Source organism: Solea solea, chromosome 19, assembly GCF_958295425.1.
Source record: "Solea solea chromosome 19, fSolSol10.1, whole genome shotgun sequence".
NCBI classification, from domain to species: Eukaryota; Metazoa; Chordata; class Actinopteri; order Pleuronectiformes; family Soleidae; genus Solea; species Solea solea.
Window position 1 is genome coordinate 5,051,568 of NC_081152.1, and position 27,089 is coordinate 5,078,656.

The 27,089-nt window shown below is 38.3% G+C and overlaps 3 protein-coding genes across 8 annotated transcripts in view; 2 read left to right on the top strand and 1 right to left on the bottom strand.

Annotated features, from left to right (window-relative positions):
• The first annotated feature begins 766 nt into the window (after nt 1–766).
• On the top strand, nt 767–4,935 carry btf3 (basic transcription factor 3). Of its 2 annotated transcripts, none has more exons than XM_058618185.1 (6): nt 767–873; nt 2,540–2,608; nt 2,777–2,890; nt 2,975–3,176; nt 3,459–3,515; nt 4,428–4,935. In XM_058618185.1, exons 2-6 carry the CDS (start codon nt 2,540–2,542, stop codon nt 4,472–4,474), a joined length of 489 nt encoding a protein of 162 aa, XP_058474168.1. In that variant the 5' UTR covers nt 767–873; the 3' UTR covers nt 4,475–4,935. The 2 variants fall into 2 exon arrangements, with proteins under 2 accessions (XP_058474168.1, XP_058474169.1); XM_058618186.1 differs by having other exon boundaries at nt 797–936.
• A 1,067-nt stretch (nt 4,936–6,002) lies between these two features.
• ankra2 (ankyrin repeat, family A (RFXANK-like), 2) lies at nt 6,003–9,723 on the bottom strand. The gene is made up of 9 exons (XM_058617386.1): nt 9,640–9,723; nt 8,686–9,032; nt 8,424–8,582; nt 8,271–8,336; nt 7,908–8,005; nt 7,676–7,801; nt 7,394–7,460; nt 7,237–7,317; nt 6,003–6,968 (listed from the first exon to the last, which is right to left on the bottom strand). Exons 2-9 carry the CDS (start codon nt 8,975–8,977, stop codon nt 6,913–6,915), a joined length of 945 nt encoding a protein of 314 aa, XP_058473369.1. The 5' UTR covers nt 8,978–9,032; nt 9,640–9,723; the 3' UTR covers nt 6,003–6,912.
• Nucleotides 9,724–12,408: 2,685 nt separating this feature from the next.
• The window catches only part of arhgef28a (Rho guanine nucleotide exchange factor (GEF) 28a), a 53,189-nt gene continuing 38,508 nt past the window's right edge, over nt 12,409–27,089 (top strand). For 4 of the 5 annotated variants that reach the window (XM_058617526.1, XM_058617529.1, XM_058617528.1 and 1 more), the window contains exons 1-2: nt 12,409–12,685; nt 17,622–17,675. In XM_058617526.1, the coding sequence (XP_058473509.1) occupies nt 17,643–17,675 (33 nt within the window). In that variant the 5' untranslated portion in view covers nt 12,409–12,685; nt 17,622–17,642. Of the gene's footprint in view, nt 12,686–16,038; nt 16,076–17,621; nt 17,676–27,089 lie in introns of those variants that run through there. The other variant, XM_058617527.1, reaches the window with a different exon arrangement.

Sequence of the window (27,089 nt, forward strand, 5' to 3'; positions counted from 1 at the left end):
GTGCATATCTTCGGTGGCTCTGTAAATACTCCTTTTATAAACAATTTTCATACCTGTTACCAGTTGACTGGCTAATTGTATAACCTTTCAGAATAGTGACTCTTGTACAATCTTTTCTGTTTTATGTGTGTTGCAGCTGTCACATTCAATCTTTTATGTTTGCAAGAATAAAATTAGGTTTGTTCGGAAAGCATGTTTCATTTGTACTTTGTATCCGAAAGTTCAACAAGTTACAGCTTTTAGTTTTTATTGCATGTTCTCAGGAACATGTTGTTACAAGTGTTGTTTGTAAATACACATTTGATGATATGCCTGTATATTTTAGCTGTATATTTGAATTAAGTCGGAACAGTGATGATAATAAAAAGATGATGTACAATGTACAATGTACTGTATCATATACTGCATATTTCCCTTACTGGCTCCCACTGTAAATACTTTTTTTTTTTACATATCCTTCTAATTTTGTCGAAGGTGTTGGTGCACTGTTTTGTTGTTTCTTCTACTCTTATCTCTTCACTTGCACTACTAGAGCTGTCCTTTAATCTTGTTGTACACTGTATAATGACAATAAAGGTGATTCTGATTCTGATTCTGATCATGAGAGTTTACACTTTGATTGTATGAACCAGTGTAATAATAAATATCTTGATTATTGATATGATAATGATAACAATTATGATCATATGTATACAACTTAAAGCACAATCAATTTTGATGGAGCCATCTGATTGGGGAGGGAACATTTGCCTGCAAGTCTAAACTCAGGGCAGGTGGACGGATATCTCTCTTGCACGTTTTGCCGTACGTCACTTCCTCCCTCCTCTCTCGCTTCCATCTTGCTTCCCGCATGTGTCTGCTGTTAGTTTACAGGTCAGTGTGGAGCTTTAAATATCTTCTTCCCTGCACTGTATATCCCCGAACCGACCTCAAAAGGTAAACGAAGGCATGTTCTCTCTGGATTGCTGAAATCTGCCGGAGTTTGACGCTAATCTCTCTGACGGCGGTGTGTGGCTGTGAGTGACAGGCCGTCTGCTTCACGGTCTCTCTGTTAGCTCAGAGGCTAGCTGCAGTTAGCCCACAAGTTGAAGCCCACAAAAGCTCCACCACACCTTGTGTCGGTGCAATGGTTGGCTCAATTATTAGTCAGCAGGCGTTAGCTTAAACCAGCCCTGGCGTCACATGCGGTAGTTTTTGCTCATCTTGTGCGGCCTATCACGGCATTTTATTGTGTAGTTTTTCTCGCTTGCTGTTCAAAACATAGACAATTGTTAGCTTTTAGCTAATTAGCCTAACTCGGCGCATTTGACTGCGGGTATGTTATATACTTACAGCTTTACATATTAGTTCCTAACCAACATTAAAGCCGTTGCTCGCTGCTTGTGTGTTAACATGTGTGTGTTACAGTATTTCACTAATTTCTTGTTTGCCGACGTATTGTGGACATTTACAGAGGCGATATCACGCCTTTGCGAGGTGTTAGCCAAGATATACTTGAGTAATGAAGTCTGGGTGGAAATCTTGTGAGTGAACGCAGCACCTGTAGACAAGTTATAGTTACATTTATATCGCAGAAACGCTATTATTCAACAATATATACATTTCTAAACGTGTTTCTTGAACGTCTACATAATATCTGCACAGACAACCACAAATAAATAATAATGAAGTTAGTTCCAATTAAAATTAATCTAAAACATCACATACTAGTACTTTATTTAAATAACTAACGCCACTACTCCTAGCACAATGCAACATGTTGAGTGGATTTAATTTTCAAAACATCAATAATGTGATTTCAAACTTCTTTTGTAGATTCTGTTTTTAAGGCTTCATGTCTTAACCAAGTTGAAACATGACAACAGAAACCATATCTGTATTAAGGGTCCCAATATATTTTTTCCTTTCTTTTAATCATCTATTTTTGGCAGGTGATTTGTTTTTTTGGAATTTGTAAATTACACTATTCTATTGATTTAATTTGTAATTTTTTTTAAGTCAAAGGTTCGTCAATAATCACCATGATTATAACAATGTCACACTACATCACATCTTTTAGTAATGGAAATTTTAATACATTGCTTTCAGCCTATGTGATTTACATTTTTACAAAGAAGAGTTAAATCTAACTTAAGTGTCCTTTGGCTTAAAATAACACAAATTTCAGCCTTGATTCATACCGTCAGCAGGGTGGGACCAGAAACACATCAGCCAAGAGGCTGTCATCAAGGAACATCCTTAGATCACATTGTCTGTCACCATAAACCTTTTCTCCTTTCATTAGTCTGCACACACTACATGAGTGCTGACTACTATTCTTCATGGTGCATGGTGTTTGCAGTGTTGATTTGAGATCATATTCATGCATGATTGTGCAGTGCACTAAATATACATACTTTAAGTGAATATCATACCTGCTAAGGCATTTTTGACATCTCAGGACATGACTGTTATGGTCATTATGAATATCAGCTGTGTTGCTGAAGCTAAAATAATACATAATCTTTCAAACATATTAATTTTGTTTTTTCTTTTTCAGATGAAAGAAACAATTATGAATCAAGAAAAACTTGCTAAACTACAGGCACAAGTCCGCATCGGCGGAAAGGTAATTAGAAAAATAACAGTGCCCTCACTACTCACTACTACATTTGGCAATTTTATCTGTTCTTTGGCCAGAGAGATGATGGTCAACTGTAAAATAAGTGCTAATTCCAATATATAGGTTTTGCTAAATACAGAATGTGGTGCATGACTTTTATGAATGTCCTCACAGGGTAGTGCTCGCAGAAAGAAGAAGGTTGTCCACAGAACCGCAACTGCAGATGACAAGAAGCTCCAGTTCTCCTTAAAGAAGCTTGGTGTCAACAACATCTCCGGCATTGAAGAGGTAAAGGACTTGTTCTCTCTCTTTTTCCTCACTGTTACTTCAGCATGAACGTTGTCATTGATGTGTTTCTGTGATCTGTTACAGGTGAACATGTTTACAAATCAAGGAACAGTCATCCACTTCAACAACCCCAAAGTACAGGCCTCACTCGCAGCCAACACCTTCACCATCACTGGCCACGCTGAGACCAAGCAGCTGACCGAGATGCTGCCGGGCATCCTGAACCAGCTGGGAGCCGACAGCCTGACGAGCCTCAGGAGACTCGCCGAGGCCCTGCCCAAACAGGGTCAGTCATCTGTTATAGTAACACACACAAAGCATGTTGAAATAAGCTTTAGCATGACATAGCGAACATCAGTGTGGGAAAAGGCTTGTAGATTCCCTGATAAAGACACGCTGGCCTCCACCAGCCTCACTGAAGATTCATGTGTTTATTTTCTCATTTGGTCAGACTTGATTAGAGTTTTTAGTTCTGCCCTCGGGGCTCGAGCTTGATTTGTTTCTGGCAGCTTCACCCATTTAAAGTGCTTCAAGCTTCACACTGACAGAGCTTTTCTGCTCTCAACAGCTGCAGATGGAAAAGCGCCAATTGCAACAGTAGAGGAAGAAGATGATGACGTTCCAGGTGAGTGTTAACACACTTAACGATGCATCTAGCTGTAGGGAAAGGATCATAAAGGGGATTTTCATCCGTTCATTTAGACCGGTCATTCTCAGAGACTAGTGAGACTCACAGGTGGTCACAGGAGACATTTGCACATTCTGTTTCCCAGGCCTTTTTTAAAAAAAATAAGGCAAACGTGCATATAATAAACTTGTGACATATCTTACGGAAATGGCAGTAAAAAATAGTTAATCCACAAATCTTCTTGTGTCAATATTGAGATTGTGGCACCCTGTATTAATAGTTTTTGAACCACTGCTTTAGCAGATTGTGCGATGTAGCATTTTTATGTTTCAATCATGTTCATTGTTTATAATATCTCAAGATTATGTTTGTTTTTCTTTTGTGAGTGAAATGGACCCGACACATAAGGTTGCCATTACACCACTCAGAACCTTTCCCAGGACTTCTCTCCCTGTCTTCTCACTTATGAACCAAACCGTTACACATACATTCAGCAATGGATGTAGTTGAAGCCTGATAGCGCAGGGTTAGTTGCCATCATGCTGTAATTGGTGTTAAGTTTCCATTTTTGTTCCCTCACCGAAGGCACATATTTATAAGAGCCTTTGATTTTTTTTTTTTCCACATTAACCCTCGACCCTTTGAGTCAGAATTTGCTGGTAGTGTTCTTTCATTTGGTGTTTCACCATAGTTTTAGCTGCTTTCATTAATTATTCGAGGTCCTCATGCTGAGCACATTGTAATCTATATAGGAGTGGGAAAGATATGCAAAGCAGTATCATGTTTCAGATAAATGCACTCTTCCTGAATTGTTCTCTGGCACTTCTTGTGAGTCATACGTGCAGATGGACATGCCTTTCTCCCTCCTCCACCCAAGTCGGTTCACCCTAGAATCTTTTAATGTTTCAGATCTGGTGGAGAATTTCGACGAAGCATCCAAGGATGAGGCTAACTAGAGGAAATTGGACTCCCCGGAGTGTCAAAACTTGACAGGACCATGTGGGCACAAGATGTTTTAATGTCTTTTTAGAGAGGTGGAATGTTAATAAAGTATCCGAGAAGATTTTTAATCTGTCAACTTTTTTGCTGTGAGCATTCTGTAACATGTATAACACCTCGACAAATGAATTACATACTCCCGAGTGAACTATTTTGGAGTATTTTTTTAGAATAGTACTCTAAAGTATTAAAAACCAGGCTAGCAGTATTTAAGTGAGGTATTTTAGTATCCATTCCACCTCTTGTTTGCCACCAGACTCTCCAAATGCTTGTTGTGTTCTGTGGTCCAGTTAGTGAGAGATTGTGTATAAAATGTGTTTCAGGCTCCTGTTCTGCATCTGTTTCCTCTGTGTTACTGAACCTTAATTCTTGTGGCCTCGCTAAACCACCGAATGTGGAATAAACCTTTGCTACTGTCGATGAATCGCCAAATTGCCTTTATTTCTTTCTTTCTTTTCACAGCTGTAATTGAACCTGTGTAGATCCTCAAAGCTTATCGTAAATGCACTTAAAGGAGTACTTGATGAAAATGTCTTGGCTTTATTACCACGTGTAAAGAATGATCAGACCCTACCTGTAAGATTAAAGTTTGCGAAACACATTTAAAATGTTCCTGGTCTTGGTTGACACTGACTTTTGTGAAATGTCTAAAGAAATTGTTGATATCCTGATATCCTAATACTTACACTTACAACCACACCAAACCCTAGTACAAACTCTTACCACTCTCTCAACAGAGGCTGTTTTTATAGCAATAACTAGCATGACTAAGCATGCTAACAAGCTAAAGTAACATGTTAAAAAAGGGTAACCTACATGTCAAGCAACAGCAATGAGTTGAGTTTAGACTACTAGAGCTATGCTTAAGACGTTAAGACTGTTTAGTTTAATTTATTTAATGTATTTGTGCCACGCATAGAGGGCAAAATACAAATTTGCACCAAATTTAGCTACAAGCTAATTTCCATATGTAGTTCCTGGACACAAGAAAATAGAGCTCACAGTTGTTGACTTAATGGTCCAGTGTGTAAAATTGAAATTAATTTGGAAGAAATTGAATATAACATATTTAGATTTAATTTTCCGTGTGTAAAACTACCTGATGCCATGAATCATCTGTGGAAGATGCTATTTTGGGCAACCATGGTTTTAACAATAGCCCACAATGGACAAACAACATCTTTTGAGTTTTGATGAGGCTACTCTTTAAGACAAATGGCACAGACTTCATTAAGTGAGTGAGTGCTTTCTTCTGAGAACATGAAATAAATGTAATTAATAAAATAAAGGCCTGTTTTAGCAATAAAGATTATGAAACAATAAAATAAACATTTTATTATAAAAGTATTCAATTATATATAGGCTGTAATTATTTCATATCAAGCATAGATGCTGCACTTTCCACCATTTGATTCTAAATATATTTATGTAGAATATAAAGTTGCTACAAAACAAGTATGTCTCCCAATAAAAGCCACTCTATCATGCTTTAAAAAGGTCTTTTAATTAAATAACAGCTTCATTTTAGTGATCCAAACTTTCACAGGAAATCAGATAAATATCTGTTACAGAACGATTGACACTGAGGTTATTCCTTAATAAACCACTTATGACTGCAATTAAACACAAGCATTGTCATATAGTGGCATATGACGGAACCACAAGAACTTTGTGGAACATTTAATTGAGGTGTGAGAGGTTATAAAATGAACACGTCTAGACATGAGCATCAATATACATAGAAAACAAAAACAGTTACGTCAACATGAACATTTTTATCATATCACACCACAAATGTCTCAATTATTCAAATAAATAAAACAAGTACAAATGACACTAGGACGTTTACCAGACAGCTCTGGAGGGAGCATCATAAAAGTACAGTCTGTTGAAACTGTAGCTGTAACCTTTTTTTCAGTAAAAACTACACAGTGTGAACATGAAGCAAATCAACGTGTTACAATAAAATCCTGTTATTATTACTGTTAATAAATTAATCCATTATTTAAAAAGTAGTCAAAACAGAACCACCATGCTTAGCTGAAGAAAAATTAAACATCCGCACAGCACTGGTCATTTGGTAGCACTTTGCAGGTGGAGTGCAGTGAATGCTGAGTTGTTGTGGACAACAAGTTTTTCTTGTCTTTTTTTTTTTTTAATTCTTCAGTGTGTGCTCTGATAAAATTAGCAACACCACATTCAGTGTGAAAAAAGTTCAGAGTAAAATGCTTTGGATGGGTCAAATAAAAAAAAATGTCCACAGCACAAATGTTTATGTGCATCACGCCCAACATAAATAATAGACACATGGTGCAGTTCAATTCGGTCTCAGTTCATCACTTCCTGCTGGCTGATTGTCCAGGAACCAGCAGTGATGTCCCTCACGTGTCACAGTTCACTCTCTGATTCCCATCAGTAACTTCAGTAAGTGAGCCTCCATCACCTGTTGAACTGAACAGAGAAGCATACAATGTTTTATTGTGAGTTGCATTTAAGTTCATGTGAGCACATACTTTTCGAGCTGCAATCTTTTGACAATAATGATCACAATTACCTTTACTAACAACATAATTGTTCAGTACATATCACTATAATTGTGTATGGTGCAATTATGTATTGTATCTCCACATGCAATTTCTGATTTCTCAGTCTCTGTATACCTCGTATGTTTTTGCCCCTTAAGCCCAGACTACATATTACATAATTACATTTCACATACCATTCCTGTGCCCCATAGCCACGGCCATGTCCATTGCATTGAATCCAGAATCTGACTCTATGGTAGGATCGGCCCCACTCTCTAGAAGACATCAAAATTTTAATTCTAGCTGGATATAACATGTCCTTAAACAAACGCTGCTATGTTCATTACTTACCTAACAAGATTTCAACACAGCGCACATGGTTCCCATGGACAGCATACAGCAGAGGGGCTCCTCCATTCTAACATAGAAGATACATTACATTACATGTCATTTAGCAGACGTTTTTATCCAAAACGACTTACAATAAGTGCATTTCAACATTTGGGTACAAACAAGAGCTAGAAGTAAGTAATGCCTCAAGTATGCCAAACTATAAAGTGCTACTCATACACACATAGTAGTACAAAGTCAAAGTCTTATATCATTATATATTATCATATGCTATATTCTTACCCAGTCATATTCATTGACATCAACACCACAGTCGATTAGCATCTTCACAATATCAGTGTATCCCTTACTGCAGGCCAAGGACAATGCACTTTCCCTCCCTTTGGCCAGGAGATTGGGGTCAGCACCCTAAAATGAAGAGTGACACCCAGTGAAGGTCAGTTAATAAATACACATGATACTCTCTGATGTAATAAAACCACAATATCGTAGTGATACGTGAAGTTTTTCATACATTTTGGAGCAGAAACTCGACGACAGCGATTTGTCCGTGTGCAGCTGCCCACATCAGGGGGGTAAAGCCTTCCTCATCTTGGAGGTTGATCACAGACTCTGTTTAAGCAAAATATTAAAAAGAGGTTATTATTATTTTTAACATCTAATAATTTGCGTGTTGGGGGTGGCTGGACTTTATACCTGCTGTTACTTGGACAACATTTAAAATACTTAAAAATACAAATAAATATTGTATTTTTTATAATATGCTTGGGCCACAAAACAGTAGTTACTCTATGGCTTACATATCTTTGAGAAAATAATTGTTAGTTGAACTTGATGATGATTGTTTGAGTCTTAACAACCTGGACGGACTTCCTACCTTGTTCGATCCTGCTGGCTAGAAACACCATTTCTCCTTGAGCTGCCAGCTGATGAACAGACAAAGCTGAGAGGAAATAGGTGAACTTATTAGTAAACACATGCTTTATATTTCTGTTAAAAATATTTTGCAAAAGTAGACGATGTGACTTACAATGCACCAGAAGAGGAGTGGAAGACACCTCGTTGCCCCGGTGTTTATTTGTGAGTGTTGTGGACTGTTTGATGGGGGAGAAATGCTTGGTGGTGGATGGTGTGTAAACATGCCGTACTTGTATTCCTGGGGAGGGTGAGGTCTGGATATTGCACTCAGCTGAAAGAAACATTTTGTGGCGTTACAGCCTCGTACATCACATATCCTCGCAGGATAAGTAATCATTTTGAAAACACACAAACAGAGTTTCATAGTTTCCTACCTTTGAATAAAACAGATGCTACCTCCAGATCAGAGTTCACCTGGTCCTGGATGTTTTTGCTGTCTTCCTCATTGAGCGACTTGACAAATCTTGAGCAAACATTCATGTCAAAGCGGTTGGGCAGGATGAACTTGATGCCCATGGCCACATTTTGGCTGCCAGCATCATCCGGGGTAGCAACCTCAGTCTTGATGGCACTCAAGTCTGGCATTACACAGATCCCCTCCATTTCTTCAGACACCATAGAGCACTCTGCTGCCCTATCTGAGGCTGACATGGTGGCGCTGTCCATCTTCTGATCATTCACCAGGCTGTCACACTCAGAATAAACTGGAGACACTGAGCACCTGAAATGCAGAGACATACTATGTATATTACTTTGACAGTTCACAAGTGTCAAAGCCTGAGGGCATCACAGTCGCAATAAAAAAACTACACACATGCAGTTTACAGACAGTGTACATCAATCTGTATATATGGGACATGTTTACCTAAAACTAATATACAATATGAAAAATATACTGTATGCTAATTGTTATATGTAATATGATAAACAATTGGTCATATGTTAAATGTAAGTGTAGTATTATTTGGCACAATATTGTTTTCAAGCAATAAAGCGAGGTGAATGTAATAATATACAATATTAAATAGTAAGTAGATCCCAAGAAGCCATTTGCCCTTCTAAATCTTAAACTGCGTTACTGAGCATTAGCTGATGACAAACTTTTAAATGTCCATAAACAATTTATGGATATATTTGACAAACGCTAAGCTAAATAGAAAACATATTGATAAAATACTATAGTACTGATAGCTACTAGTTAGCATGCTAGTTATCACTACCTTCTGTTAAGGATACCAAATAATTAGCCGATACTAAGACAGTGTGACATGCGACTACATTACACGTAAATTTCAGTATAAGAATTTTATTAAATAAAATCATCTCACTGAAAAAGACATTGCTTGTTTGTATGTCTTCACGTACACATCCCTGTCCTCTCGGTGTTTTTATCGATTTACGCATGCGCGAATGGTCTGGGCTACAAAGGGGTGCATCCACTATTAACCTCCCTATTTTTAGTTCCGGACCAGAGCCTTCGTACATCATGTTCATGTTTTACAAAAAATGAAAGATGAAGTGAAGTTTTATACATACATGCATACATATATATATATATATATATATATATATATATATATATATATATATATATATACATACATATGTGTATATATGTATATATGTATATATATATACATATATATATATAAATATATATATATACATATATACATACATATGTGTATATATGTATATATATATATCTATATATATAGATATACAGTATATATGTTAAGAACGAACACTCTGAACAAAACCGTCAACAGTAAGTTTGTGTGTTATGTTAATATTAAAACACACTTTACCAAGACAATCAATCCTCGACTAAATTAATTCTGACATTTGCTCCTTTATGACATTAAACAGAATATCCTTGGTTTGTTGGCAGAGCAATACATTCTCCTCAATTCCCTAACATTTTATTGACCAACCCATTAATCTATTTATGATTATGATTTATTTTATTTTGAACATGAAACATGTACATGAAATATAAATGACAAAAAAGAAGATTATTCATTCATCTAAATTATAAATGTTCAAAGAGGAGTGAGAAGAAGTCGACATTTATCAGGCCCCAGAATACTAATACAGTCAACTACAAACATCTAAAAGTTACACAGTGCAGTTTTAAATTAGACATTTCTTTGCAGGAGTTGCAACTATGATGTCTGCAGCTTTATCAAAACGTGACTCTCTCTCTGTGTGTTATGGACACAGTGTGCTGTCGCCATCTGCTGGACACCGGGATCACATACACTGAAAATAAACATAGAAAAAACTGCTTATATATTCTTTGTTGTATAAACTAGGGTATGAGGCTTACGTTGAACATCACTTTGCAGCATACACAGAAAAAACAAATGTGAGGTTAAGCATGGACAGTGTTGTTTGGGAATCCTCCACAAGGTGGCAGGATTTTCAGTTCACTCAATTTTTCACATTCTTATATTCTTGTGCCAACAGATGGCACCATTGTCTCATGGGATAAATTGCAGGACTGTAATTATTTCATCTCTCCAGTTAAAGCAAGACTACACTGTCTGAGAGGAAACTGTTGAACTAACTCACTTAAAAGACTGTGCAACTGTAAATATGTAACAACATTTATGTTTTTGTTTTGTTTTATTTGTTGCTCATAATCAGCAGGATGAGTTTGGGAGCAGGAAGGGTGGGGAAGTTATCCTCTGTCTTCCTGTTAATGTCACATGTCTGTGTCTTCTGTGTCTTATTATAGTCAGAATCCAGCTGAGATTAGATTTTCATCTAATGGAGGACTAGAAGGAAGTGAAGCACTCCATTGCAAACACAGTCACATTAGAGTGATACTATCAATAGCAGAGAAGTTAAAGTGGAGCCATGGAGGACAATAATAAATGCAAAAAAAAACTTAGTTTGCGTCCAGTTGAGAAGAGACAGTGAGGTGAATATTATTTATCCAGCACACTACTGTGTACTGTCAGCAAAAACTAACATTTATATATCATGTGTCAGCTAACATACTGCTGCACAATAAAAAATGTAAAAGTACAAGTTAACATATTATATCACTTGCAACCTACTTAATTGAGTTTTATAGAAGTGTACAGCACCATCATGGAATACATGATTTTATCTCCTCTCTAGGACCTTTTCTGTCATTTTTTCGTGATCACTAGTCCTAAATGTGCACTATAAAGCTGAGTCGAAATGAGGCAAAACCTCAAAACCATATTGCGACAAATATTGCAATGGCTACATGATTCCTTTGGCGCAGTCGACCTAAGGCATAAGTGAACTAAGCTGCAGCCAATAATAGTGTGTGGAGAATAAAAACATTTGAACATATAAAAGAACACAAGAGATATGCAAATGTGCACTTACTGTTCATCAGGGTTCAACTGCAAAATAAAACCAGATAACTTGAGATAAACACGATTTAGATATAAACGAAGGAGTATTAGGGCCAGCCGGATTTTTTTTGCCTCCTTTTTCCCCTTGTGCCGGTTTTCTTATTTATTTTTTTTGCTGGTTTTTTTTTTTTGGCTGGCCCTAATACAGCCGTGTTTATCTCAAGTTATCTGGTTTTATATTGCAGTTGAACCCTGATGACCCTGCAGAAGGGCACATTTGCATATCTCTTCTAAGTTTTAAAAACCAAAAAAAAAAAAAAAGTAAACTGGTTTACTTGTTTAATTCAAGTTCAGTTTCACCACACTTAATGTTTCACTTTGAAAACGAAAGTGCAAATAACAAGCGTGGTTTGGTGTAAATAACACAACTATAACTATTGCAATGTAAAGTATTACATTTCTATCATGTGCTGAGGTGGTGGGAGGGGCCCCCCAAATCAAGTTCTGCTTAGGGCCCCATGAAATCTTGGGCCGGCACTGTCCATTGGTACAATAATTCCCTTTGCATCTTTTATGTCATCTTCATAAATAACTCATATTAAACTTATGATGTTTTGACATTTTTGTTTTTGCAGCACGTTTGTAGCAGTACTGAATGGGAGGTCCTATGTGTGTGTGTGTGTGTGTGTGTGTGCGCGAGAGAGGGGGCTGGACAAGCAGAGCAGGCCGCTGGAGAGAGACGAAGAAGAAGAAGAAGAAGGGAAAAAAACAGGGGAAACGACTCTGGCGACACCTGCGAACCGACTCCCAGCAACAGCAACAGACTGACTGAGTCCTGTAGCTGTTGTGAGGAAGAGGAGGAGGCTGATGAAGCTGAGCGACGCGATAGTAATGTGTAACAAAGGTGTAATAAGAGTTATTAGCTCCATCGCGAAAGCGAATCGAACTACAGAGAAAAGTTTTTGAAGGCAGAAAGTCGTTTTCATCGATTCTGAGTTTCCCCGAGTGCGGAGAGGAGAGGAGAGAGAAGCGGCAGCAGGTAATGGCAACACGCTGACAACTGTAAACTACAGCTTTACACAGGTTCAGTAGAGATGTGTGAGACATTATCGCGACTGTGTTCATGTTCTTTTGCTCCTCGTTTTCTGTTGCTTCGTTTTGTCTTCAGTGTATATGTGGTCAAACACCGCTGGTGCGTTCAGGTTCACAGGTAAAACGTGGAAAAAGTCTGTGTTGTGTCGCGTTTGGAGGTGTTTCAGTGTCTGTTGTTCTATCAAACTGTGCTCTGTGTCTGTGCTGTGGTCACTTCATTTCACGACTGTGTTGCTTTTATTTGTTTCACTGACTGGATTTGATAGTGTGATACATGAGTGAAGTCAGCACAGTGTTGTAGGTATGAGCCCAACTATGGGTCACATGAAGAAAGGATGAACTATGGGTCACATGAAGAAAACCCTATTTTAACATGCCGAACATGAAGTTGTCACGAATCAAACAGGAAATCTCTGGTCTCTCCATTCAAATAATAGTAGGTGTTAAAAACAGTCAGAAAAGTTATTTTAAGTACAACTTTACTGTTGTCGCTAGTTTAAAATTTGGGTCTCCATGTAAAATGTTTGGGAAAGACAGCTGTATTGTTTCTGAGGGATATGTTTGAGTGTTGACAGTCGAGTCCCAGTTGTGTAAAGTTATCAATCAGTGCTATATGTATATATATATATATATATATATATATATATATATAATTATTATTATTATTATTATTATTAATAATCATAATTAATTTTTTATTGTATGAGGTATTGACTTATTATCAACAATGACTTCGTTAAGCACGCCACCATTTCTGAGAACCAGCCTGGGACCTGGACACTTGGTCTCAATGATAACATGGCTGCCAGTAGAGTCAGAGAAAAACAGATTTAAGCCTCTTAACAAAAGGCCGACTGAATAAAATCTGTCTATTATACTTTAAGAACATATTCACAGCTTTACCTCACTGATAGACAGTCTTTTGCGTGTGCAAACGGAAGTCTGTGAACTGCTCACTCTCTTGCACCAAAAATCCAAAGAGAAAATCATCGTTTTTAACTTGTGTTTAAACGGGAACTGCTGGTCTACTGTTACTTCATCTGGTGAGTTTGTGTCACTTACATAAAACAGAATTAAGGATTTCAAACGTCAAAGTCACAAGATGATATATTTGAACTCAGTGATGGAGGCTGCAGTAAATCAGAAACTCGTGTGTGCGGTGATGTAAAATCGCAATTTTTTCGTATGGACTTTGGTTGGAAGGGAAAACAGTTTCCAAGTTTCCATTCGAAAAACACTGTTCAGCGTTGAGAAAAAGTGGTGAACATCTTAAGATATCGTAAACTGTATCCAGATTTTAAGCAGCTGATTTTGGTTATTTCCATATTTTCCAATGTTTTCCATTAGTTTTCGCTGCACTAAAAAACTGTATCCACAATAGGAGACAATATCTCTATGTTACTGTAATCATACAATTATTAAGGAGTCAGCAGGAAACACCTTTGCAGCACTTGATGTCATGGTGACTCTGTTGTGCTGATTGACTGTGATTCTCATTGTGGCGTTAGTCATCATTGCGTTGAACACATTCTTCTGAGAGGTAATGAGAAACACTGGTTCCACATTTATCTCCATGCCTCACATACAAGAGTGTGTGTAACAAATTATTTATTTTTTTACATAAATGAAGCTAAAAGCAGAAAAATATCCATTTTTATATAACAACCCCCTCCCACCCTAACTCAATAACTAATTGCAGCATGTCATGTGAGATAAATTAGATTATTTAATCATGCGTCACCTAAAAAAAAACTCTGGACATCAAGTCATCAAGTTGATGGTGTCTGAAAAGTATTTGCCTCACATTAACAGAAGTCAAAATCATTTTTTGAAATGCTTTTTGATAGCATGTGTTCTCTTGTTTATGTGTAATCTCTTTTCTCACGCCCTGTTTTAGAGTGCGTGGCCAACAGCCAGCTCAGGTTTCTTATTCACACTGACTGAACATGTCAAAGGCTAATGTCAAGGCTGAGGACAATGACAGTGACATCGTAGAAAAGCTCAACCCTTAATCGTGGCTTACAGACACATCTTTGCATGCACAGTGTTTTGTTAGCGTTTTCTGATCACATTACATTCAGTTTTGCTCACAGATGAGCTGCAGGAATCTCAAATCTAGATGGATGTTCTCACTGTCCTTCAATATGTGGATTGGGATTATGTCTTTAAACCTTACGTCAACAAACAGCTGCCAAAATATTCACGTTTTGTTGACCTAATAGGTCGCAACCTGCAAAGCAAGGACAATGTTTACTCAACACTATGACATGTTCCTGCTCCAACTGCACATGGAAGAAAGAACCCCAAAGACCCATTGTTATGATTAGGCTTACAACTAGGTATAAGACGCCCTGGCCTTTGGCGCTGCACTCGTGTATCAATAAAATGTTAATATTACAGCACACAAACATGACAGTGACATTAGATAATCCCAGAGGACAGTATCAGTCAGTGTATTACTTTAATAGGACTGGATTTACACTTAAGACACCAAATCCTGTTCCTATTGTTGGCCTGTTGTGTCACTTCACAGGCTCATTTTCATCAAATAATATAAAATGATGTTGACCCAGATTCAGAGGATTGTGGAAAGTGTCCATCATACATTCGTGGTCACCTTTTATGGGATATTTGAACTTCAACAGTAATGACCAGCATCAAATATAAACTTGGGTCAGTTTTTTGAAGCATGACATGCCTATACTCTCGCCCACTTTATAAATATTATAATATATCAGATCATACATTTGGATATGATAAGTTTACTAGTGTCCATTTTGTATCAAAAAATATAACAATGCACTATTTTTAGTTTTTATCCCAATGCTGTCAATGTAAGCTATTATCTGACATGTGCAACAGGCTCAGTGTAATTACAGAACAATACAGCCCATGCAGATGAGTGTCCAGACCAGTGGTGGAGGATCTCGAACCTCCAGACTGTTCATTTAGGTTTTATATGTTCAAAGAGGCTGTCAAACATCCCACTCAACAAAACAGCCACATACAACACTAATGAATGAAAGCGCTCTGAAGTGGCTTCTAGAAGGTCAGTGATGGGGCAAGCTCGGAACCAATGGCCCATTAACTTGGGACTTTCCCTGTAGACAACATTTCCGTGCCAAGACATCTTATTCTCATCTCTGGTAACAGTCTGATGAGCAACATGAGAGGCGAGAATAAGAAGACTTCTCTAGCAGAATTTTTTTTTTTTTACAGCTTTTTGGCTAAATAACATTCAAAGGATTCAAAGGCTTTATTGTCATGTGCAAAAAATACCAAGTTATCTCTGCAGGGAAATTCTTTCTCTGTGCCGCCACCTGATCACAAGGAAAAAGTAAGTAAGGATATATACACACAAGGAAGTGCAATATCAGTGGAAACAGTATATGTGAACAGTGTTTTGCCAGTGGGGCTGCAACGATAAATTGATTATTAATAAATTACTTAATTAACCGTCAACTATTTGATAATTGGTTTGAGTGTTTTTTCAGCACATTTCTGGTTTCTCTGCTCCATATAACAAAGAAATCATTAAAACAATAATTTTGCTTCGTGGGCAAAACAAGAACATTATAATTTCCAGGTTAATTGACAAATTAATCGATTATGAAAATAATCTTTAGTTGCAGCCCTAGTTGCCAGTATGTGCATGACTGCAGAAAGTATTAAGAATGCACACGTAGGAGTAACATGTTATAATCCTGATGATACCCTCTTTCCAGGAGAAATGGACAAAAAATTATATTTGGTTGAACTAAAAAATGAAGCAGGGTTTCGAGTCTGTGGGGAAAACCAGTTTTTAAATGGCTGATGGCTACAAACACCATCATCACCACCACTACCATCTCACATCTGACACCTCACAATACCGATGCCTTTGTATTGCATAGTCTAGTATAGTTTAATGTGATATATGTGTTCAGTATTTATGTACAGCCTGCAGAGGACATCATAAAAATGAAGAAAAAAAAAGCTTCCCAGCCCCTGGTCTAGACACCGTGCATCCCGCAGAGCAGACACCGCTGTGCGGCTTTGAAGTCATGTACTATTCACAGCTGAGAGTGAAGTCACCAGAAGATCAGGTTTTTGCAGAAGATACAGTTTCTTTTTCCTCCTCCTTTGCGTTGTGCCTGAAGACTCTGACACTGCTGGTGGTGGCTGACCACGGTGACCCAAAGGATGTAAGAGCACAGCATCGTATTTGGTGTTTTTCGTCTGAACTCATCCAAATAACCTCAACTGTTGTTGTTGTTGTTACGTCTTTTCAAATAATCATCATTTAGCCTTTACTCCCTGAACAGAACAGCTCAACTCACTGGCTGTAACCTGGATTGATATTGATACTAGAGCTTTGTTTTTGTTGAATATCATTGCCGTTGTTGTGTAATGTTATATGAGACTGAGCAGTTAAGTGGTGAGATGTTCTGTGTCAGCTGGAGTGGATGAACTGTTCTCTTTCACCACCAACCTTCAGAACTGAGAAAGCCTCTTGGATCAGAGGTGAAAAGTCCAGTTGTTACCTTTGGATGACTGTTCTCTGGAGTTTTGTTTAGTGGTCCCGTTGCCAAGCTCACGCTCCAGTTTGTTCTTAAATTTCAAATTTTGTTTTTCTTTTAACGGCTACATAACTCCCACTGAAATCAGTACATAATGAAATCATAATTCATTAAGACGTCAGACTATGACTCCGTTTTGAATCTAGTTTGGACTCTGGAATGGTGACATCAGTTCATCATCATCCAGTAAGTAATTTAAGTCCATATTGGATTGGATTTGTCCCTTCTGTAATTATAAACTACACAAATAGATGCACTTAAAGTTAAAGGTCAAATTGTTTTGGTTGTTATTACTCTATTGTAATGTGACTATTTTCTCTCTAGGTATCTGGCGGATGGGAGAAAATGGAGTTGAACAGAAGAGAGGTGCCTCTATATGTAAGTCCTATCTTATTTTACGTAAAGGTGCAGTGGCTGCAGTGACCCTCACACTCTAGAAATGATGTAGACACTTTTTCTATTCTGCTATTTCTGTTCCCTTGCTCTTCTTCATTGGTTTATGCATCAGGTGTATGTGGGTGGAGCCATTTGTTTCCATTTGTTTACCAATTCAAAACATGAAACACAAGCTCTGGCTGGTTTGTTTGTAGAAAAATGGCAGTACAAGATGGCAGCCCCTGTAAAGCAAGACCCATTCCTTAAGGAAAATTATTATTCTGAGGTAGGGCTGGGTTTTTTAAATCCAAAAAGATTAAAATTAGCCAAATGTCAGGTAATTAAAGATCAAGTTTTCCTACTGAATGAAAGTTGAAGAAATCTGTTAATTGGCGATTTGCATGGTCATTTCCTGTTGTTACCAAGAGTATTAAGCGACGTAGAAGTGTTGCAGTGTTGTCCCTTCACAACGCTGAAATTTAAAACACCTTTTAGGCCACGTTGAATCCCTAGTACTGAAGCAACTACTGAATAACAATGTTTATGTTTTTGATCAATATCGGACATTTTAATCACTTACTTTAACCTTACAAAGTCCAAGATTCCCCTCAGTGATTAATCGCGAAAATAAACCTGAAGCTTATAATGGAATGAATGAAGAATCAACACAATAACATCACGAAAAAGGCATCTTGATGTTTTAAACATGTTAGTAAATATTTACACAGAGAAATACATATATATATGTATATATGAAATATGTATATATATATGTATATATGAAATATGTATATATATATACATATACATATACATATACAATAAACCCTCCCCAAATGTTACACACATGATTCTCTTGTGTGCTGGTGGTTTTCTCCTGGGATCTGTTTTGGTATTTTTGGGAGTGGTCGGGGAAATCTATGAACCGTGAATGCTCCTCTGGATCAGTCCCCCACATTTAAACCCAATTCTGTTTTTTTTTTGTTCTCACCAGAATTAGAGTACTCTTGTTCCTCTCTTCAACCACCCCTTTTGCTTCTCTCTCAGTACTGATTCTCCGTCTGTGCAGTAGTTGACTGGCAAGCCCTGTGTCATAGGTGAAACACAATCCAGGAGGCTTTCAGTCCCTGGGGAAGCCCAGCCTTACAGAGACTGTTCACCAACTGACAAGACCCTCGAAAAGCCTGCACAGAGGAAACAGGGAAGCCAGAAAAAAAAGTATAAGCCCATTTGTTTCTTGGCTTTTTAAGGACTATACGTGCCCGATTTTTATAAATATACACATTTTTCTTTTGGAAAGTGTACAGGTGTGTTTGAATTATTATTTTAAACCATTTTTTGACGCCGTAGAAGTCCGTTTCGTGCAGTTACTTTCATTTCTTCCATCTGTCCTCCTTTCTCTTTTCTATCCTCCATATCCCCCATCGTTCTCCCTCTCTATATGTCTCCTTCTCTCTTTCTCTCTCTCTCTCTCACCCCTCTTCTCCCGTCTGCATGAAATCGTGGGTGGGCCAGTCATTGAAGCGGTGCCAGATTTCTGGTAAGCAGAGTGTCGGCATGTTTTGCTGTGTCACCACTTTTAGACACGGTGTGGGAGGCTCCCTCCTGAACCTTTGCTTCTGCACGACTGATTGAGGAGTGCTCCAAAAACCCGGGCATGTGAGTCATTGTAGGCTGTTTCACGCACACCCATACACCTCTCCATTAAGAGGAAGTGGCGTCTCCACCCTCTCAGGTCACAGCTCAACAGGAGCAACTCTCACTGCTGAATGAGATCCAGATTTCAATGCCGGCCTTTGTGTGGGCAAGCCATGGTGCACTGCTGTGACATAAAGCTGTTATTGTAACACGCCTGGTGAAGTTTTATGGTGCACCTCCACACGTACAGCACAGTGTCAGACCCATAGGAGATACTGTTAGGCCAGATCAATGGATAAATGGCTGCATTCAGTTGCAGACAGAACGTGTGCGAGTTCCCGTGTTTAATGAGGTTTTTATTGCACTCCAGTGCAGGACTTCATGTCAAAGTCGTTCTGTCGTCCAGGTGTGTGAAGGACTGCTCAAACATTTTGGAGCACCTCAGTTTACTCTGCTGTTATTGGATTTAAAACTGTACTGCATGACTTTAAAATGTAAATACATGTCCGTTGCATTCAAACCGATCTCAAATGAGTTCACACAAGTCTGATGAAGGGCCGGGTCATAGTTTCCAGGTCCACAAGTGTGCAGAGGTCCACCAGGGTCTGCGTGACATTCATTTCATCATCCGCCCATTTCTGCATTGGGCTGCAAACCAATCAGCCAGTACTGAAACATCCAAAAGATATAAGAAAATACAAATGAGAGCAAACTCCTTGTGAGAAATTGCCACTACTGGAAAGTATGCCGATCGTTGCTCATATAAACAGATCATGACTTCCTGGTTTGGTGCTATCACGTGTCTGAGCCACGTAAATGTGACCTACTTCCGTTTTGTTACTGCTGTATTTTCATTCCAAAATAAAGAACAATGAACAGGCACAATAGTCACAGCCGTGGAAGAGGAGGAAAATGACATTGATAGCGGACAGTGAGGGCACATGCAATGTTTGATTACTATGGAAGCTGATTCTACTTAGACAATAAAAAGACAATCAGGTAATTTAATACATACATGTAAATAATGGGATTGTAAATTCCAATAGGGACAAATCTTCTCAGAATGCGGACATTTGTAACGTAAACATAGCTCGTATGAACACACCTGTGGGCCATGTATGCACATGTGCAAACAGCTCCACTCAAGTCTCTTTGTATTTCTCAGTATAGCAGCGTTTAGATCTCGTGTCGCCTGGCGACATTCCTGTGCGGCTGGAAGTGATTAGTAATATGGACAGATGGACTGAACACACAAAGAAACACTCACTTAAAGTTTCAAAAGTGACTTCCACTGCTCAGAAAAAGTTTGAGGGGATAAATGCTGCCCCCTGCGCTGCTGCTGTATACACAGAAACACTCCCTCAGTCAGGTCTGAGAGTTCTGCTTGAACGAGCTGCTTTTCAAATGAAGGAATGCCTATACAAATAAAGTTATGTCGTTCATGCAGACCCAGCAGAGACAGAATAATAACATTACAACAACAAAAGCTTTAACTTTATATAACTTATCAATTTCAGTGTTTCTAAAAGTAAATCACGGAAGGACTCTTGGAATGTCCTTGTTGGGCTAAATTTAATAAAGTATTTTGACTCATCCAGCAGCAAAACACACTTTTATGTCACTCAAATCTAATTTAGTCAAATATTAAATAATAGAATCACATATTTAGTTTGTAGGAGGTTTGTCACACAAATGTGTTGCACTTGTAGTTTTTCTTTGCTTTCACTTGACTGACCAGTTCAGCCCAAACCAGCTTTGTTAAATTTTGGAGACAGGAGAGTGGAGAGTCTTCTTTTATTGAAAACTGTGGTATGTTTCTGTTCTGTAATGTTTGGGGTCATGTTGTTGAAGGATGAATCCCTGACCTATCCACTCTGCCTTTCTTTGTCACTCGTCCTTTCCTCACTGTCGTGACAGCAAGGATTTCCCCTGGCTGTCATGTCGGATTTAGACTCGGAAAAGTCTTAAAGGAGAATGTTAAATTGCACTTGAAAACTCTTTTTGGAATCGGTCCAGTAGAGCATTTCCACCATCGGTCTCACTCAACAAGAGGCCTTGTGAGACTTGTTGTTGCAGGAATTAAGACAAAGATGGAAACATGAGTGTGAGATAAAAAAGAGTTGTTGAGAGGAGTTTGGAGGCTGCAATTCAGGATACATGTTATGCAGCATATCTTAACCATTGTTAAAACTTTAATTTCGATTGTTCAAGTCATGGTCATTCCTATCTTTATGAGTATAGTTCATGTTTTGATGGTGCCTTGTGTGGCGATGCTTCAACATGTTTCAAATCTGTTCAATTGACTTAAAAACATGATCATAAATCAAATTGCAATTGCGATATCTGTCGTAAACATTGTGGTTGTTTATTTTAGCAACAGTCAGAGCAGGGAGAATTAGTTGCTGTACAGTTACAAAGCTCTGGAAAGCCTTTTATCAGCAAAATAATAATAATAATAAAAAAGCCATGTCCTGTAGCAGTTGACCCCCCCCTGCCACTGACACCATCCTGCGGCTGCTTACAGAGGTGACCCATTTCAAAAAGTTTCTGAAAATAGCAATCATCTACACACAGCCATTTATAAACAAAAGACCCAGGTTGGAAAAAAACTGATGTTGTTAATTGAATTCTTAATTTTACTATTTAAAATTTTCATTACTTACTATCCACAAATAATACAAACAAAAACCTGTTAAACTATACATTTAAACGTGATGAATGACTTTGCCGAAAGTGTCCACAATCAGAGTGAATTAATGCTTCTATTATTATTATTATTATGAGCCTTTGATCCTAACCCTGGGCTACAGTGAGTCAGTAGACGCTTTTTATTTCTTTACAGCCACTGTTATCTCAGAAAAGCACAAATGGAGGTAGATTAGCTGTACCTTTGTTGTACTGTGTTTGCTCAGTTTGCAGTTTGATGCTGATAGACAGTCACTTTATGCCTGTGAGATATTTTCTCTGACTTATTTTTCCTTTAAGTGCTGTAGCGATTGTGTTTACCATGCTTTTCACAAGCGGAACCAAAAGAAAACCTCAACCTAGTGATAATCCAGTCTGTCATTAACGGCAGACTGAAAATACCGAGATTAAGCTTCATAACTATTACTGAAACCAAATTCTCCTCGGTATTTTATTATGTAACAATACATCTATCGTCGGCAGCCCCCTTCTTTGATGTGAAGTGTCAGTGCCACTTTTACTGACAGCCTTTTCTGACATGTGCACTGGGTATTAGTATCTCATTTGCACAGAAGATTAAATCAGAGGTATGTGCTTGAGCAGACTATGAGAACAGAGAGTCTGCTGCACTGATTTCCTCGCTTGTGTCTTTTACATGTTTAACTGTTGTTGCTGAAGGGGCTGATGTCCGTTGTGTGTTTTTATTATCGGCACATTATCGGTATCAGCCGATATTGGCTTTTCTTTCCACTGATGCCTAGTGCTTACTCATTGTGTGAATTGTTGAGTTTCTCTGCTCTCGGTGATGTGGTCTATGTACAGTGCCTTGAGGTAATGTAAGTTGTGATTCGGCGCTATACAAATATGGGGGGGCTCTGCCAATCTCAGCTGACAATAGGCGGGGCACACCCTGGACAGTTCCCTCCAGTCCATCGGAGGGCCACATAGAGACAAACAACCATTCACTCTCACACCATGCATATCATTAAATCAGATATGTGTCCTTTCTGTTTACGTTACAAGATCAACTATATATCCGACATGTGGCCAGAATCTATGCTGCTTTTTGCCTATATGAATGCGTAGTGTTGACATCATCAATGGAGGAGAGTGTCATCCTCTCGAGTAGGGACTCTCAAACGTTTTATACCAAGTACTACCTGAGAAAATGTTGAGCTAACGTTTAAAATACAGTGGTGTAAATTGGCCGAGATCACATACCCTGGTATGTACAGTAGAGCAGTTTTTTTCCGATTTTCCTCACAAGTACCACCAGAGGAAGCTCACGTACCACTAGTGGTACATGTACCACAGTTTGAGAACCATGGCTCTAGCCATGGAGCTAAATCTCATCCACAAATTCTGGTTTCACAGACAGACTTTCCCCTGTGCGGATCCATATAGGTACATCTTATCCTTCATATCTCCCTCAAATACGAGGCCTCTGTTGTTGTTGATGACAAATGTAAAAATGTACAGTGTTTGTGTGCTGTTCACGAGGACAGGCACATTTACATGCGAGACACATCTGAGCTCGTGCTCTGATTGTAGCCTTATACTAACTGTAATAATATGAGGTCTGGCCTGTTCCAAATGATAATGACATGCCATGCATGCCAGTCCCTTGACTAAAACTACACTGTGAAAATGTTAAATTTGAAACAGAGAATACTGCGTGTCCCTGCTGACATCAAAGCTTTCTTCTCACTCGCTGTTATTGGAGCTGTTTTTGTTGTTGCAGTGGCAGAGATCTTAGTCCCCTGACGTCACTTACGCGTCGTACTCAGGAGATCGTGGCAAAGAGCCGTAGAGTCGATGACTGCTGGTTTCCTGGAGACAACAGGCAGCAGATCTGATGTTGTTTTTCCCCACTGGTTAGACAACAACACATGTAGATTACATAATCATGCCACTGTTGTATCATCCAATTTGTTTCTTTTAATTAAAACCACCGTTAAATGAAATGTCCACCTATTATTGTGCCATATTGAGGTAATCCTGCATAGCACGGTTGTAGATTTGTATCAAGCTATGCCATCTGTGAGAAACCTCCTCATTTGTTTGTGTTCCATAATTAACATAGTATGATTGACTGCCTGAAAACTGCCCATATGGGAGGCATGAGGTCAAACCACATGGTGCTGAATATTTCATTGTTACTGGATCAGGCTGTGTCATGATGACGCCAAAGAGAAAAGGCCATAGATCACATCAGTCTGTCATCTTATCACCTCCCAGCCATCCACCTTCCCCTTCTCTCAGGCACAGCCCATACAGTTATGATCAAGCAAATTCTCTCTGATCACATTGTGCTGGTGAGAAGCAATAATGTCTGAGGCTGTTGCAGACTGGTGGGGCAAATAAACAAGACCTACAGCACCCTCCGAGGACTGAAAACAAAATCAAAAGAAATGAGAACGTAGTGGTCACACATGTTCTTGTATCATACACATATTGTAAATCAAATTGCTGGGAGACAATGTAGAAAAAATACCAAATACAGTATATGGATAAAGCTTCTTTATGTGATTGATTCTTCAGAATATGGCTCTTAAAGTGATAATACAAACGCTAACTGACATGAAATTGATGCAGAAAAATGGAAAACCAAAGGTCCTTTACGGCTTACTGCTTTTATTTCGTTGAAGGAATTATGCCACATAAAGGGAATCTTTTATTTCTTCTATTTCCAAATGCTAATTCTCTTTGATCCCTTGTAAGAAATCCGGACTGGCTGCACAAACAACGGCGTCCGATGGCCGAAGTGTTATCTTTTCATTAGGTGGAAAAACAATCAGTGATAACATTAACAGTGTGTGCGCTAAGTGATCCTGCAGCGAACCACTTAGTGCCAGTAACAAGCTGAGAAGCTGCAGTTTGAGTCAGACCTGTTTTATCGCTCTCAAACACTTGAGATGGATGCATTTCTGCCTCTGAGTCACTTCATACTGGATTTAATAACGCAAATCTTTAAATATTCCCAGAGACAGAACTGTAGACTTTACATTAACACTGATTGATTGGTTTACCAGGAGCATATGGTCTTTCCTAATGAGGTTGTGTGGTGAGGTCTGGATCTTTAATTACGTCTCGAAAGTAACATCATGTACTCCTTTACCCTACGTAGAAGCTAGTCCAAGACAATTGCCCTAACATACAGAAAATCCCTTGTTTTCTTTTTAATTATACCAGAAATTAAATATCAATAGAAGTCAATTGACCTTTCCATCAATTTTAGTTACACTTACATACTTTATACTTCTTCAGTCACCAAATCAAGAAGAATGAACCCTTTTTTATGAGGGTTTGCTGCAAAAATAATACTAAAAGTATAAATACTGAAAGTAAAGACATTTCAATCAGAACATCAGCATTGATGCCTTATCACTGTGAGATTGTTATTATGCTTACGTTAGCATTTAACTCAAAGCTCTGCTGTGTTTAAGTACAGCCTCATGGAGCTGCTCGCGTGGATATAGACACTTAGTCCTGCTTATGTATAATAATGTAGATTACGTTTAATCCGTGCAAACTCAAAACTGTAATTGTCACCTGCGTAGGCCTCAGTTCCATCATATTTACGTGATATGAACTGTTACAGGAATGAAGAAATTGATACACAATGTCTTTTTTTTTTTTAAGTGAAGAAAATGTAGCCGCTGTACATTTAAACGTGATGAATGACTTCGCCGAAAGTGTTCACAATCAGAGCGAATTAAGGATGGCCCATAAATCCCAAGATAAAGCCCCAAGCTGAGCACGAGAAAACAGAAGATAAGATTGCACAAGCATGGAACTTCAAGTATGTGATCCTTTGAAAGGTGTTCTGTGAGCTAACCCTCTGTGAAAGTTCAGTCTCTGGAGGAAGGACAGACCTGAGGAGTTGAAGTAAACCCTGTGGTTTCTATCTTTGGGTCATCCATCTTAATATATTGTATTGCGAGCAACAAAAACTCCATGTTGTTTGTTCGTGAATACAACATGCACTGGTTAATGTGAGACCATGTCTTTAAAAAAAGGGTCTGTCAGACAAAACATTTCATATATCATATGTTTAAAATTCTATTATTTTGCAATTCATTAGTTGTTTTTGTATCTCATAGAATGTCATTTCTGCTGATAGGAGTCTCTCTTGTACAAATACTTTGTTACTGTACTTAAGCACATGATTCATTTCTTTATATTTCTAGCAGCTTTTACATTTACTCCAACACATTTCCCTTAGCTTATCTTCATTACTACCAAATATAATCAGAAGAAGAAGCGTTGGTAATTGTCTGTATTTATATAGTGCATTTCTAGTCTTTACACTACAGTTTTGCCATTCACCCTTTCACTCACACATTCATAGGACACATCTATGTGCAGTGCATTTTCTATCACACATCTTTCATAGCATTTACGCACTGCCGGTACAGCTGTCAGGAGCGATGTGGGGTTAAGTGTCTTGCCCAAGGACACATCGGCATATAGACTAGCAGAGCCGGGGATCAAACCTGCAACCTTCCAGTTGAAAGACAACTCACTCTATCACTGAGCTACCGTCGCTCAGTTCTACTCACTCCTCACTTTTACTTCGAAGAATTAAGTACATTTTACATCAGAAAATTACTTTTGATAATGAAGTACTTTAAATGTCATGTACTTTAAGTTAAAGTTTAAAATTATACTGTAAAAGTTAGGTGGGTCTTTGAGTTTATATGAGGTCAATAGAAACAAGGTCAATGATTGAACAGAAATAATGAACTCATTATAGAGGTGGATCATGAACGCTCAGTAGGGTGCAGACTCTCCCCCATTGTGAGAAAATGAGTAGTGGCTCTCTTCATTCTTAATTTTTTCCTCTTGCTGCCCCATTTCTCTGTCTTCCACCCAAATTAAAGTGAACTTTGTGAAATCAATGGGAAAAAAACATTTTGCTTCCAAAAAAGAATCTGCCTGCTATTATTTCCAGCTTTACCTGGAGCTATTTGAATGTGACAGTGAAATGTTATTTTAAATTTGAAATCTGTGATGGTTTACCCTTGAAACAGTCCTCATATTCATGAGGAAACGTCTATTGTGGTTGTGTTGTAAAAGCCGATTTTTCTCTTT